Here is a 14,971-nt window from a genome sequence, read left to right as displayed (position 1 = left end):
GAAGGTGAGTTCGGTAGAGCAACAAGACATTTCATGTACTTATTTGTTTTTGCAATCTGTTGGTTTTAATGAGAATGTAAACAAACAAACAAGACAACAACAAAAGAGCAGGGCACTTTGAGCTTTGACAAATGAGCTGTTAACCGAAGTCAACATGTGTGGATTCGAATAAAAAAAAACGTGTGGACACTTTCATGGTGTTTCTCTTTTGCGTACATTACTTTGTTTGTTTACATATTTGGTTTTGCCTCGTTTGATGTTTGGAAGTGATTAATGCAGAGTGAGTGCTCATAAAGTGAAGTATATATGTATATTAATTGAAACTTACACCTCTTTTGGGTGTTTGGCCGAGCACCTCTTATTTTTTGCCCTGGGTCTTGATGTTGATCCACAAATGAAGGGGCCTAAAGTTTTAAGCTGACCCCGAACGGCAAATGGTTTTTTATGAGGAGGTTTTTCATGGCAAAAATACACTTGGAGGTTTACCGTTGGAAATGTCTCGTTCAATTCGCACCATGCGGTTGGACTATTTCAAAACACACAACCAACTAACTCCATCTGGTATCGCTATAGATCGAACCGGTCTATGCATAACTGCAAGTCAACCAGATAAACCTAATCTAACATACTTCAAGTTGTTCGGCGGTTATTTCGTACCATCGTTCTATCATCTACCGGTATCCGATTCACATGTTAATTGCATGTTGTTTTTGGTTATATTCTGCTTCAAATCAATTTTGAAACAGCAATGGCACGTGGTGAGTCTATGAATTCATGAATTCTTGATTTACGTTCTCTGGTAAACCTACGAGTTATAAGAAGGAAAAACAAAACCTACTATAGAGACTATCTGCGGCGGACAGTAAAATTTCCAGCAAGCGAAATGGTGTAATAATGCAGGTCAGCAATAGCTTTTGCATTTTATATATGGCATATCACTAGTAAGGAATACACAAATTTATTGGAAACTAACTTACTTCCATTTGTTCAACGGGACATTCGATGTGGTGACGATCAGAACGCCGGTCTTTTATGTATTCTAAGATGTGACTTCATTTCGAAATCAGTGTGAAAACCCTCAAATAAAGTTTACCTTATCTATGGTAAAGTTATATTTGTGTAAAATTCTATATTTTAATTATAATTGAGGAAATAAATACCTCGATTGGGGAAGTTAATGAAATTTAGAAACCGTGGATTGTTACAAAAGCATCCTAAATGTTGTTCAAATTAACCAGTTTTTTGAAGATTACGTAGTTGCTTTCAGCATTAAAATTCGTAATGTAAAAATATTTGACATTAAATTGCATTTCGGTTTGGTATAAATATACATTTAGAGTTACATTAACATCTAAACGCACATTTAGCGTTCAGCATGGATGGCTTATAATACGCATTATAGCTCAAAATGTTATGAAACGCCTTAGCTTTCAAATCTTCTACAATTCGAAAAAGCAATGCATATTTTTCAGGCATTATGCGCAAACGTCGTATAACAGATATGTATATAGCATATATATATATATATATATATATAATTGACGCGTACACCCTTTTTGTGTGTTTGGCCGAGCTCCTCCTTCTATTTGTGGCGTGCGTCTTGATGTTGTTCCACAAATCGAGAGACCTACAGTTTCAAGCCGACTCCGAGCGGGAGATATTTATTATGAGGGCTTCTTTCATGACAGAAATACACTCGGAGTTTTGCCATTGCCTGCCGAGGGGCGACCGCTATTAGAAAAATCTTTTCCTGCATTTTGGTCTTTCACCGAGACTCGAACCAACGTTCTCTCTCTGAAATCCGAATGGTAGTCACGCCCCAACCCATTCGGCTACGGCGGCCGCCGCTTTTACTGCGTACTTTTCCAATATTCAAGGTTTCTTGTCATGAAAGTTCAAAGATACTAAATTTTGAAAGCCTTTATTCTTAAATGCTAGTATAAAAATCTTTTAGCAGGAGCTCTATATCTAACTTTATATTACTAATACTTGTTTTTTAGGTGATGGTGACCATTCCATAGGTTTCTGATTTCAAATCCATCTTATTCGGCGACTCACACTATTCACTTTCAGTCTTCATTGTCTTCGCCGCGTACACATACATACACACGGGTATACAGAAACGGTCACGATATTAGTAGTGTTGTTTGTGTTGCTACAAACTACTACTATTATAGTATTAGAAATAAATATCTTAGTAAGGTATTAAGTATTTTACTAAGTATTTTTCAGTCACCGTTTAACCTTCGTACCGAGCAGTTGTGCCCACAATCGTTCTCTCGTTGACTTTCAATTTTCGTAGTGACATTTCCAAGTGTGCTATTTTTATTCTCTTATTTTACTTCGCATAAGTAAGTTACTTTTCTCTTTCATTTCTTCAAATTAGAAGTTTACAAAAACAAACGTGTAGTGAGTATTTGAAATGGGGAAAGCTTCCCCGATCCCTTCGGGGAATCGGTATAGTATACTGTCCGACAGTATACCTAAGCCCCCAAAAGCTAAACGCAAAAAACCCATCATCACTGAAGACTCTTTCCCGGTATTACCGGAACCAGTGAAAACAATCAACGCAAATGATCCGAAATTTATTTTAATTAAATCAACTGATACCTCCAACCCTATTGCTAAATACAGCGTTTTTGCCAAAAAGAAGGCACTGGATAGCATTAGTACAGAATATAGCTCAGTGAACATACTTCGCGATGGGAGCCTACTCGTACTAACTAAATCAAATAAAGTGGCGGAAAAATTTCTAAAATGCAAAAATTTCGGTGGTTTATGTCCAGTTTCAATTGAATTACACGCATCATTAAATACATGCAAAGGTACTATCTTTGATCTAAATCTTGCGAACACAGAAGAACAAGAGATTCTTGAAGGTCTTAAATCCCAGGGTGTTGTTGCTGTATATAAATTTACAAAAATTTGTAACGGAGAAAAAGTCCCAACAGGCCGAATCGTTCTGACATTTAACCTTTACAAGGTCCCACATGACATTGATATCGCTTGGTACTCAGTAAGAGTAGAAGAATATTTCCCAACACCAATGCGATGCAGAAATTGCCAACTGCTCGGGCACACTATCAAAAGATGCAACAACAACCCCACTTGTGAGAATTGCAATATGCCCCCACACAACCCCGAATTATGTCAACGTACCATGTGTGCAAATTGTCTTGGCTCTCATTCAGCTTCTGACAAACACTGCCCTTTATATTTGCAACAAAAAGAAATATTGAAAATAAAAACACAGAACAAGTGTAATTATAAAGAAGCTAAACGTCTGTACAAAATCCATAATCCCACACCCGTTAACTCAAAGCAATCTTATGCATCGGTTGCTAACTCCACACAACCGCAATCAAGTACACTCAATTCAAACTCCATCTCTCTTTCTAACTGTTCAAACAGCTCTAACGACCCATCGATTCCATCACAAACCAATCATAACTCTTACTCTAACGGACCCAATAAATCATTCGATTTGATAAAAAATACCAATAACAACTACAACACAACAGATCTGCAAGCTCTCTTCTCTTCCTTCATTACTTCACACAACTCTCTTCCTCTTACTACTCACGACTCTAATGTAAATTCAAACCTCTCATCTTTTTCTACTCAACAAAATATAGTTACTACACACACGGTAACTCCCCAATCTCTTTCGATACGTAACTCTATTAATTCAACACCCAACTCCTCTTTACTCAATAACGAACATAACATTGCTACCACATGCTCTTCAAATAACGCTACATCTCTTTCATCCAACCTAAACCCAACAGAAAAACAATCTCTTACAACCATCTCTTATGAGCACTTGGAATGTGTAGATTCACATCTAAGCAACAAAGTGACTAAAGAAACTTATACAGACATCCTCAACAGCGACCACGAAGAACCCGTACTATAGGTTATTTTGCTCTGAAATAATCTGAATAGTACAATAGGTAACCATTATAAATATCGTTAATGATTCTTAATATTCTTCAATGGAATATGAAGGGATATTTTAACAATTACATAGAATTAGAAACTTTGATTAAAGATCGTAGCCCCCACTTAATTTGTATCCAAGAAACACACTTGAGACATAACTCTACACCATACCCTCCTAAACAATACTCAACTTATTTTCACAACTTCTCCCACTTCAATCATGCTAAGCAAGGTTGTGGACTACTAGTCCATAAAAGCATCCCACATAAATTCAAATCCATTAATTCTAATCTGTCAGTAGTGGCAGTTGAAATTAATCTAAAAACACCTATAACTATTTTTTCTCTATATATTCCTCCAGCCCAAGCCTTTTCAGATTCAGATTTAATTCAGTTATTATCTAACATTACCACTCCTGTTATTCTCTGTGGAGATTTAAATAGCTGGAGTCCACTATGGGGCTCACCAATGGCCAATCGCAGAGGCACTATAGTCGAAGACTTCATACTACATTCCAATTTAGCAATTCTAAACAACAATAGCCCAACTCACTTTTCTACACACAAAACCTTTACGCACATAGATCTAACAATATGTTCCCCGCAACTACTTCCGCTCGCCTCATGGTTCACCTTAGATGATCTGCACAACAGCGATCATTTCCCCATAATATGCTCTATCACTCTATGTCCCACAAACTTCTCTTGCTTCAACAAAACCAAAAAATATGACACATCAAAGGCTAACTGGAATAAGTATCAAGAAATTTTGCTTACGAAGCGTCTACCAGCATTTGATGCCCAAAATATCAACAAAGAAGCAGCCACGATTCAAAAATCTTTACGCGAAGCTGCAAACTCTTCTATTCCAGTAGCTCACTCCCGCACAGCTTCAAGGAGAGTCCCTTGGTGGACACCCGAGCTCAACGCTCTGCGAACCGAAAAAGTTTCGGCGTGGAGAACATACAAAAAGTCACCCTGTACTTTCACACTTATAACATATAAAAAATGTAATGCCAGATTCAACAAAGAAAAAAGACTTGCTAAACGTAAGAGTTTTGAAGAATTCACAAAAAATTTAAGCCCAAATTCTTCAACAGGAAGCATTTGGAAAAGAATAAAGACGCTTACAGGTACATATACACCGAAAATCCCTAAATCCATAACTTCCAATAGCCAGATTTTTTCCGATCCATCGGACATCTCCATAGAATTCGCCAGGTACATTTCCGAGGCATCGCTCACATCGAACTTTCCTTCACAATTCATTGACCAATCAAAAAATACTTCGCACGCGCGCCCTGCCGACTACATAGACAGTTTGGCCATTCACCTTGAACATGATATTACCTTCTATGAATTAGAATCAATTCTTAAAACAATGAAAGGAACTACACCAGGACTTGATGATATAAATTATCAAATGCTGCGTTTTACTCCTGTGATTTTCAAAGAACGTTTGATTAAATTTTACAACGCTATATTGAGTTCTAGCATTATTCCCCAAAGCTTTAAAACAGCTCTCGTTGTTCCAATAGCAAAGCCTAATAAAGATCCTGGCTCAATTGCTAACTACAGGCCGATTTCCCTTATTTCGTGTGTCAGTAAAACTTTGGAAAAGATAATATCGACAAGACTAATGTGGTTTCTGAAGGAAAAACATAAAATATCTCCATTTCAAACTGGATTTAAACCTGGAATAAGCACTCTAGATGTCTTACTCTTCCTCGACCACCACATCTCTAAAAATATATCCTCGAGAAACCACACTTCTATTCTTTCCATTGATTTCACTAAAGCTTTCGACAAAATTGGTTGTCACGTTGTACTAAAAAAGTTACAAGAATGGAAGCTTGGCCCGAAGATATTCAACTTCATTAAGTCCTTCCTCAGCAACAGAAAATTCCGGTGTAAAATTAATAATGCTTTATCACCAATATTTCCGTTAGAAAATGGCATCCCCCAGGGGTCACCACTCTCAGTTACACTATTTCTGATAGCATTCGATGATGTAAGTCGATTGCTTAGCCAACAACATAACGTAAAGCATTGCCTATATGCCGATGACTTATACATATTTTGCAGTCACAAAAACACAACAAAAATTCAAGATGCTTTCAATAGCGCTCTAAATGCCATTGAAAGTTGGAGTGAATACTCCGGTGCTGGCATTTCATCAGAGAAATGCAAGCACCTACATATATGCAAAAAACATAGTTGTAAGACCTTTAATATAAGCTGTATAAATTTTAAAATTCCAAATGTAACTACTCTAAACATACTCGGTGTTATATTTGACAACAAACATAGTTTTAAGGCCCACTGTACTAATTTAAGATATGTATTAGCTACCAGGCTTAATATAATTAAATATCTAAGCTCAAACAAAAGCTTCGCACACACAAATACTCTTCTTAGTGTCACCAGGCTAACGTTACAGAGCAAAATCGATTACGGACTACAAATATATGGTAAATGCAGCAAAGACACCCTTAATAAGATCAAGGCGCCCTTTAACATGGCAGTAAGGCGAAGCCTTAGAGCGTTCAGGTCGACACCAGTAAAAAATCTTCTAGCTGAAGGTGGCTTTCTATCAATTGAAGACCGCATACAATATCTACGCAGTCGTATTGTCTACAAACTATTTTGCACCAGTGAACATATTCTACATCAAGAAATTCAGCTTCTTAAACAAAGGAAAACTTGCATGTCACATAAGTCAGCACTATACGAAATAAAAGAATTAGCGTCTGATTTGAATATGGACGCACACCCAATGAAGATCCCCGCCACTAAATTTCCACCATGGGCGCTTAAAAGAAACGTGTTTGTGAATGAACTCTCCTGCGTAAAGAAATAACAAATAACTCTACTTACCAGTCACATTTTTATAGCGTAGCAAATCCATTGCAAGAGAATGGCTGGAATTTCATATACACGGATGGCTCAAAACAAGATGATGGAGTCTCATTTGCTGTTACAAACAGTAATGGCGACACTTTAACCTGTGGACTACTCCCGAACTATGCAACCATATTTGACGCGGAACTGCAGGGTATATTATCAGCTTTGTCTGTGACTAAAGTCATGAATAATAAAACGGTAATATGCACTGACAGTCTATCTGTCTTTAAAGCTGCAAAAAGATTTCGTATTACTGTCGATCCTCTATACCGTTCACAGCAACTACTAATTAGTCTGTCACCAAAAGTAAAACTCATGTGGGTGCCTAGCCATGCAGGTATTACAGGTAATGAATATGCTGACAAAGCAGCAAAACGTGCTTTAAAATTGTGTCTCCACTACCACATGCCGTTCGGACATAAATCCATCAAAAATATATTCTCCAAAGCTATGGGTTCACGGCAAGAACGTAGTTGGTCCAATTATAAACACCAATACAAAGAAGTGAATCTTCATGGGAATGGGATCATCTTACCAACAAACACATCAACCTGGATGAATAAATGTTTTATACGCCTAAGGTTAGGCCACTGCCTTCTAACACATGAATACCTTTTGAAGAATTCTCAACCACCTTCATGTACTTTCTGCAACAAATCTGATCTAAGTGTACGTCATATTTTGCTAAGTTGTACCGCTATTTCCCATCTACGCACGCAATTTTTTGCAAATAAAAACCCAATTGAAATTCTCTCCAATGCATCAGAAACCAACGTAAAACTCATTTTCAACTTTTTAAAACATTTGAACATGGCGCATCTAATCTAAGATATTATAATAGATAAGTATAGTATGTAAATAAATATAAGTATATAATATACAATAAGTAATACTAATTATTTCACGTAATGACTTAGCCGATAGCCCTGGTAGCTAGTGCAGTAAACATATTACTTTATAATTTTAATTATAATTTAATAAATAAATAATAATAATAATACTAAGTATTAAACACACCTATTTGCTTTTCTCACCACTATCGCGCTTGTGACAACGTTTCATGTGTTTGTTCATGTTACCCCAATTGGTAAATTGACGACTGCAATCTTGACATGAATATGGGCGCTCCCCCGTATGTATATTAATATGACCCTAAATATCAAACAAAAACTGCTTACAAAGTGCTTTTCAATTGTTTGGTGACATACAAACCATCAAACCGCTACGAAACCGGAAACACCGATCGCAATATATACATTTGAATGGTTTTTCACCAGTGTGTATACGTTCGTGGGACAGCTTTGCATCTTTTGTGCGAAACTCCTTGTCGCAATAATCACAGACGAACTTCTTGATATCTTTGTGAATTTGCTGGTGTTTTTCCAAACTTGCTGACGTTTTTAAACTATAATAAGTAAAATAGGTATAAAAATGGTATAGGGTAAAATATTAAGTCTTCTTATACATGTAAAGTAAAAAAATACCTTTTCTTGCAAATTTTGCACTCGAAAACTTTATCATTTATATGTGTATACAAATGAATTTCTAAGTTGTGCTTTTGACGAAATTTGCGATCGCAAATTTCACACATATATTCTTTCAAACCTGCAAATGTACCCATACATATGTAATTAAAACAATGCATGTAAAGTATGAAGGAAATCAAACGTCTTACCAGAATGAATATGCTCATGTGCTCGTAGATTCGCAACCCGTTTGAACTTCTTATCGCATTGAGCACATGATAGCCACTTGATTTCGTCACTATTCCCTTCAGTGTGTTGGGCACGCGCATGTACCATTGTGCCATTTCGATTGTGAAAACTTTTGCCACATTTACTACACAAATCGATCGAAGGATATGACTGAGCTGCCGCACAAGTCGTCTCTCTGTGAAGAGCTAATTGTGAGTAACTTTCGTGCTGAGCATCGCAAACGTCGCATCGTAAACTTAATTCTGGATTGTGACGGAATCGTATATGATTAAGGAATTTATTATAGTGGGTGCATATTTTGTGGCAATCAGCACATTTATATTTCATATAATTGGCGTCAATGATGTTGTGATTTTCTTTGCAATGTAAAAGCAACGCAAAGAAACTCTCGCAGGTCTCCGAGCAGGAATAGCAAACCCAAGAGTAAGCGCTCCATTCTGCTACTTGGATTTTATCGTTGTCTTCTGCTTGTAAACACTGAAATAGTTAACCAACATATATATGTATGTATGTATTAGATAGTCGTTATTCTGGATTGAAAATATAGCTATCGTTGTTGTACCAGCGTAAACATTCCCCATAAACTTTTGGTGAATGCTGAAGACGTGAATGCTTACTTTAAATGATTCTGTTGTTGTTGTTGTTGTAACAGCATAAACATTCCCCATACTTACATACGGGGAATGCTGCTGGAGTGACAGTCCTTGACCGGATATAAATCCGGGTCGTTTCGGTAACGTAGAACCGACTGTCGTGGAAACGTTTAAAATGATTCTATTTCAGTCTGCCAAGAACGTAGAGTTATAAACTACTAAATATTTTCCCCAAATCTTCTACATTTGTAGTTTTTATTACTATTTCACTATAACAGAATATGATATGTATATTATAATAAGTACAAACCTTCGAATATCTGCTGTCATCATTAGTCGGAGGTATGATTTCAATTATTGTAGGCTTGCAATTACTATCGATTACCTTATCGTGTTTTTTTAATAGTCTCTCGGGTTCAAGCTCATATATTTGTTCCTGCTCTTGTTCCAGATCTTCCTCTTCCTCCAAAAAGTAGGTTTCAACTTCAACTTCTGTACTACCTTCGGAAAGTTGGTTAGGGCTTTTTGCTCCACTGCTTTCGCTATTCATTGACATGGTCTCAACTCTCATAAGCTCTTCGCTTTCCATTACATGATATTCTTCAAATTCATCTCTTTCGTGATTTCCTTTCATCAATTCAACATTTAACTGGATCGAGTCCGATACTATTATTCGCTTACCATTTATGTCAGTCTTCTTCACTGAATCCTCTTTAACTACATCAGTGGAATGAAATTTTGCATCGATTTCCTCATTTAATCTCGTACATATTTCGCTATTTTTATTTGATTCCTCCTTTAATTCATCGAACAATACCGTTAACAATTCTTGGGACTCCTGCACTTTCTTAAAGAAATTAAATGCATTTTGCAATGTATCTAGACAAATAGCACAGGCACGTTTTGGCAATTTATCACCAGGTTGACACATTTCCAGTGCAAAGCATTCCCTTAATTTCTGATGCACATCAACAGCCATGGGAATTAACATATCCCTTTTACGCACAGCGGCGCATAACCGACATAAACCTACCATCCTAATTTGACCAAATTCAAAAATTGTGTCAATGCAAATATTTTACCAATTTCGTATTTTTTGATAATTTTCACGCAAACTGTACAACAGTACTAAATACACAGCTGTTTATTTACTGTATATCATAAGATGGCGCTGTTGTTAGTAAGGTATTAAGTCAAATTGCCTCCCAGTAAAAGTCCTACTAAAGTGCTGTGTAAATATGATACCGGTACAAACATACCTTCCTCCCTTTTCTCCCTCCTTTATCCTTTGTTAATATTATAAATAACACCTGTTTATATATTGCTAATTGAAAATAATAGAAAAAAGTGATATTTGGCCAACTTATATTGACAAATGATTGTGAATAAGACTATATTTAATACTGGTAAGCTTAAGCCAATAATAGATTTCATGCATTTTTTTTATCTTGTTTTATTATATATCTATCTATATTTTTTTTAAGCTTAAATAACAATAGAATTGTTAAATAAACAAAAGGACAACGCACTGCTAGCAACGGAGGTCTTCAGCTGTTTCGTGTATTTATTTTCGACAAAGTATTGAATCAATTGCTATACTAAACAAACCGTACAGCTTTGCACAAAAAGTAAATAATAAATTTTTGCAATATTTGTCAATTGAAAAATTAAATATAATACTTAGTATATTCATAGGCAAAGGGAGAAATTAAACGTTTTTGCAAATTATAACAGCAATAAAGTAATCATTTATTATAGTAAATGTTTGAAAATATGTTTAAAATGTTAATGCAATCTGCTCATAATTGTTTATATTCATAGTGTACCTCTGCTTGTAACTATCAATCAACAATCCAAAAGTTTCACCGTAACCAGCATAAAACATCTAGTAATGAATACCTTTCCTCTTATTCGAAAAATGCCAAAGATTGAATTACACGCTCATCTCAATGGTTCATTGTGTGCAAATTCAATCAAAGAGTTGGGTGAACTATGCTACGGTGCTAATTCTAAAGAATTTCTCACTCTCAGTGAGGAATTCATAAACTTTGACAATGTTGACCTGGATGGATGCTTTAAAAAATTCCGTTTCATGCACGAATTAACTTCAACAAAGAAGGGCCTACAATTAGCTACTGAGTTAGCTATACGGGATTTTGCCAAAGATAATGTAATTTATTTGGAATTACGTACAACCCCTAAAACTAATATTGAAATGTCCAAACTGGAGTATATAGAATGTGTTCTGTGCGCTATAGACCGATCTAAGAAAACGGAAAATATTCATGTATGTCTGCTGCCATCTATTGATAGAGGACAAAGCGTAGCTGAAGCGGACGATACGGTTAACATTGCACTACAATTGCGAAATACTCATAAAGACATCATTACCGGCATTGACTTCAGCGGTAACCCAAAACTTGGCGAATTTGAAAAATTCATGCCAGTTTTGGAAAAAGCACGACAAAATAAATTAAAGCTGGCATTACATTGTGCAGAGATTGATAATCCCTTGGAAATTGAGAAAATGATACAATTCGGTATGGATCGTTGCGGACATGGGACGTTTCTGAGTCAGTTGCAATTGAATGAGTTAGGGAGGAAAAATATTGCTGTCGAGTGTTGTTTGACGAGTAATGTCAAATGCACTACCGTAAAAAACTATGATGATCACCATTTTAAGCACATTTTCCGATCTAAAAAAACATCAGTAGTGCTATGCACAGATGATTGTGGTGTGTTTGACACGACGTTATCGAGCGAATTTGAGTTAGCCAAGAGGAATTTCAATTTAAATAACGATGATTTGATGCAACTTACTTTGAATGCTGCAGAGCATGCATTTGTTAAAGACAGTATCAGGCATGAGTTGCAACAAAAAGTTAAACAGTACTTCAACACTCGGATTTTTTAAAGACTCACATATTTAAGAGACCTTGTTCAAAGGCAACTTGTTTAGAGCAAAAATAAAAGTATTGAAAATAAAGTATTAAACTATTGGAAAATTGTTCAAGGAGTTTCGTTATTAGCTGGATTCCTCTGGAAAATTCGGGTCTGTATAAAAATTTAATTTTGCGTAAATGAGCAGGATAAAATTGTCTTGACGATGATTAAAATCACTTTTTCTCAAGATAAATTCCTGGTTTGTGTTACCAATAATCTACTATTTTTTTAAATATGGTTTTATCGTAAAACTTATATGCATACATACATATGTATACCTTATAAAAACAGGGCCACTTATACACGAAACTTATTATTAAGATATTCTCATATATATGTACATATATGTAAATCCTGAAATTGAAATACACGAATATAGCTGCTGTTTCTCGAGGATCATGACCCTCAAACAATAGAGTTCTCCTTTCCTTTCCCGCAGTATAATGTACTGATATTCTTTGCCGCTGTAATAACGCATTTGGTTTTAATACTTTCTAAAATTAATAGTATAGAAAATATTTTTCGCTTTCGCCGACTGGGTTTTTTCTTGTTTTTTTTTTTATTCTTTTCTTATGTTTGGCAGTTCGTCCCGCACTTTCATTTTGTATGTTATTAAAAACGTTCAGAAGAATGTTTTTATTAATAGAAGTTTAATAAAATATAGAGTATAATTTCGTAATAAAGCTGTTAATCAATCTTTTTCGATTTAACGTAAAATAAGCTGTGCAATAGAGCATTTTTTAAAACTTATTCAAAAAATAAACATTTTTGACGTTAAATATTTCTATTAACTCTTATTGACAATTTATAAAAACTACTATTTATAATTCAAAAGGCTGATCATTGATTACATTTTTGTGCAATAATTTTAAATCAGCGCCACACACTTAGACATTGTAAGTAAAACTTTCGTTTTCATAATCTTTTTTATCTGAGCGAATTATTGATGCATATTAAATCTATAATTTCGGATGCATATTTACAACATTTTTACAATATTTCAATAACATTTACTTCTTAGAACTTTATGTCTAAAGTTTCAGATACTGTGGCTAAGAGTGCTTTATTCAGTAATCAGTTTTTTTAGCATTTTATATTTTAATCAGATATTCTAATCATTTGCCCGCTAAAGATAATGTGCCCGCTTTGCCCGACCAGTACTGCTTTGTTCGTTTCGTCCTAAACTTTCGATAACATCTATCGACCGAGTGATCTGTTTCTTTTGTCATATCTATTTGTTGCTATTATTTGCTTTGTTTTTATATGTGCATATTTATATTTAAGTTTATTAGCTGTAAGAGTCCATTCACTTTTTGATATTCTAATCGCCAGTTCAACTATGCAGTCAGTCCTTAACGCAGCTAAATTTTTAAGTAAGTATTCAAAAGTTAAAAAAAAAAATAACTTGAATTTCTTATGTACTTTTTTTGTATGGTTTGAACTTTGGTTTTTTAATATCTCATATACTATTATAATACTCAAAGGGCGTTCGGTCACCATAAAAAATCATGGTTTTCGGCAAATCGCCTGTTTAGCCTCACTGCCTGAAACTCATCAAATGTTGCAGAAAGCATGCCGAGATTTTGCTAACTCCGAACTAATACCACAAGCAGCAAAACATGACCGTGAACACTTATACCCAGAGAAGCAAATTAGAGAAATGGGTAAACTTGGATTAATGGCTGTAGCGATTCCTGAAGAATTTGGTTAGTATTAACTACTTTGTAATAATTTTCAAATTTCAATGGCAATATAAACCAAAAATAAATAAACCTTTTTTCCAAATTAGGGGGTTCTGGCTTGGATTATCTGGCATACAGTATTGCGATGGAGGAAATATCACGAGGATGTGCTTCTTCTAGCGTGATAATGTCTGTGAACAATTCACTCTATTTAGGCCCTTTGAATTCATATGGCACACAGAAACAGAAGGAAACATGGATTCCACATTATACCAATGGTGAAAAGATCGGCTGTTTCGCATTATCAGAACCCGACAATGGCTCTGATGCAGGGGCTGCTTCTGCAATCGCAGTAGAAAAGAGCGATCGTTATGTATTAAATGGCACTAAAATGTGGATTACTAACGGTTTTGAAGCTAGTGCTGCATTAGTTTTCGCCACCACTGACAAATCATTAAAACACAAAGGGATATCCGCTTTTCTCGTACCTAAAAGTATCAAGGGTTTTTCAGTAGGCAAGAAGGAGGATAAATTAGGAATTAGAGCTAGTTCTACGTGTCAGCTAATATTTGAAGATTGCGAAATTCCTAAAGAAAACATATTGGGTAAACCAGGTAACGGTTTTAAAATTGCTATGCAAACATTGGATGCAGGACGCATTGGTATTGCCAGTCAAGCATTGGGCATAGCGCAAGCTTCACTTGAATTGGCAATCGACTATGCGCAAAAACGTAAATCATTTGGCAAACCCATTGCTAAATTACAAATTATACAGCAAAAACTTGCAGACATGGCATTAAGCGTAGAATCGTCTCGCTTACTTACATGGCGTGCTTCTTGGCTGAAAGATAATGGAAAATCATATACGAAGGAAGCTGCAATGGCCAAGTTAGCAGCGTCCGAAGCGGCTACTTTCTGTTCGCATCAATGCATTCAAGTGCTAGGCGGCATGGGATACGTTACCGATATGGCAGCAGAACGTTTCTACCGGGATGCACGCATTACAGAAATATACGAGGGCACCTCTGAAATACAGCGTCTTGTGATTGCAGGACAAGTACTAAAAGAATATCTTGCATGATCTTGATTTTATCTCATTAGTATATTAAGTGACAAAGATAGTAGAAAATTTGTATTTAAACACATATGTATTAAAAACATATTATTAAAAATATTTATTATTTTTTTCGAAT

At 35.5% G+C, this 14,971-nt stretch overlaps 3 protein-coding genes across 10 annotated transcripts; 2 read left to right on the top strand and 1 right to left on the bottom strand.

The window, feature by feature from the left end:
- Positions 1–154: 154 nt before the first annotated feature.
- LOC129250529 (adenosine deaminase-like protein) lies at positions 155–12,166 on the top strand. 6 transcript variants are annotated; one of them, XM_054890156.1, is made up of 3 exons: positions 155–280; positions 10,638–10,781; positions 10,975–12,166. In XM_054890156.1, exon 3 carries the CDS (start codon positions 11,045–11,047, stop codon positions 12,065–12,067), a length of 1,023 nt encoding a protein of 340 aa, XP_054746131.1. In that variant the 5' UTR covers positions 155–280; positions 10,638–10,781; positions 10,975–11,044; the 3' UTR covers positions 12,068–12,166. The 6 variants fall into 6 exon arrangements, with proteins under 6 accessions (XP_054746131.1, XP_054746137.1, XP_054746149.1 ...); XM_054890151.1 differs by lacking the exon at positions 155–280 and adding an exon at positions 10,244–10,559; XM_054890158.1 differs by lacking the exon at positions 155–280 and adding an exon at positions 10,453–10,500.
- On the bottom strand, positions 1,906–10,307 carry LOC129250513 (zinc finger protein 570-like). 3 transcript variants are annotated; one of them, XM_054890146.1, is made up of 7 exons: positions 9,835–10,307; positions 9,464–9,780; positions 8,521–9,037; positions 8,330–8,450; positions 8,058–8,250; positions 7,863–7,997; positions 1,906–2,168 (listed from the first exon to the last, which is right to left on the bottom strand). In XM_054890146.1, the coding sequence occupies exons 1-6, from the start codon at positions 10,187–10,189 to the stop codon at positions 7,863–7,865; spliced, it is 1,638 nt and encodes a 545-aa protein (XP_054746121.1). In that variant the 5' UTR covers positions 10,190–10,307; the 3' UTR covers positions 1,906–2,168. The 3 variants fall into 3 exon arrangements, with proteins under 3 accessions (XP_054746121.1, XP_054746112.1, XP_054746118.1); XM_054890137.1 differs by having other exon boundaries at positions 9,464–10,307; XM_054890143.1 differs by having other exon boundaries at positions 1,906–2,165; positions 9,464–10,307.
- A 1,154-nt stretch (positions 12,167–13,320) lies between the features above and the next one.
- On the top strand, positions 13,321–14,954 carry LOC129250499 (short-chain specific acyl-CoA dehydrogenase, mitochondrial). Its single transcript, XM_054890126.1, has 3 exons — positions 13,321–13,469; positions 13,581–13,802; positions 13,886–14,954. Exons 1-3 carry the CDS (start codon positions 13,436–13,438, stop codon positions 14,857–14,859), a joined length of 1,230 nt encoding a protein of 409 aa, XP_054746101.1. The 5' UTR covers positions 13,321–13,435; the 3' UTR covers positions 14,860–14,954.
- The last annotated feature ends 17 nt before the right edge of the window (positions 14,955–14,971 follow it).

This window comes from Anastrepha obliqua, chromosome 1, assembly GCF_027943255.1.
Source record: "Anastrepha obliqua isolate idAnaObli1 chromosome 1, idAnaObli1_1.0, whole genome shotgun sequence".
Lineage (NCBI taxonomy): Eukaryota > Metazoa > Arthropoda > Insecta > Diptera > Tephritidae > Anastrepha > Anastrepha obliqua.
This window is presented reverse-complemented; position numbering and strand designations above follow the sequence as displayed.

Bases quoted from the DNA above. Each gene is read 5' to 3' on its own strand.
- LOC129250529 (XM_054890162.1), top strand. From the start codon at position 11,045: ATGAATACCTTTCCTCTTATTCGAAAAATGCCAAAGATTGAATTACAC.
- LOC129250499 (XM_054890126.1), top strand. From the start codon at position 13,436: ATGCAGTCAGTCCTTAACGCAGCTAAATTTTTAA. The intron at 13,470-13,580 runs GTAAGTATTCAA...TAATACTCAAAG, and splicing joins TAACGCAGCTAAATTTTTAA to GGCGTTCGGTCACCATAAAA. The intron at 13,803-13,885 runs GTTAGTATTAAC...TTTCCAAATTAG, and splicing joins AGCGATTCCTGAAGAATTTG to GGGGTTCTGGCTTGGATTAT.
- LOC129250513 (XM_054890137.1), bottom strand. From the start codon at position 10,189: ATGGTAGGTTTATGTCGGTTATGCGCCGCTGTGCGTAAAAGGGATATG. The intron at 8,451-8,520 runs GTAAGACGTTTG...GTACATTTGCAG, and splicing joins ACATGAGCATATTCATTCTG to GTTTGAAAGAATATATGTGT. The intron at 8,251-8,329 runs GTATTTTTTTAC...TACTTATTATAG, and splicing joins TGCAAAATTTGCAAGAAAAG to TTTAAAAACGTCAGCAAGTT.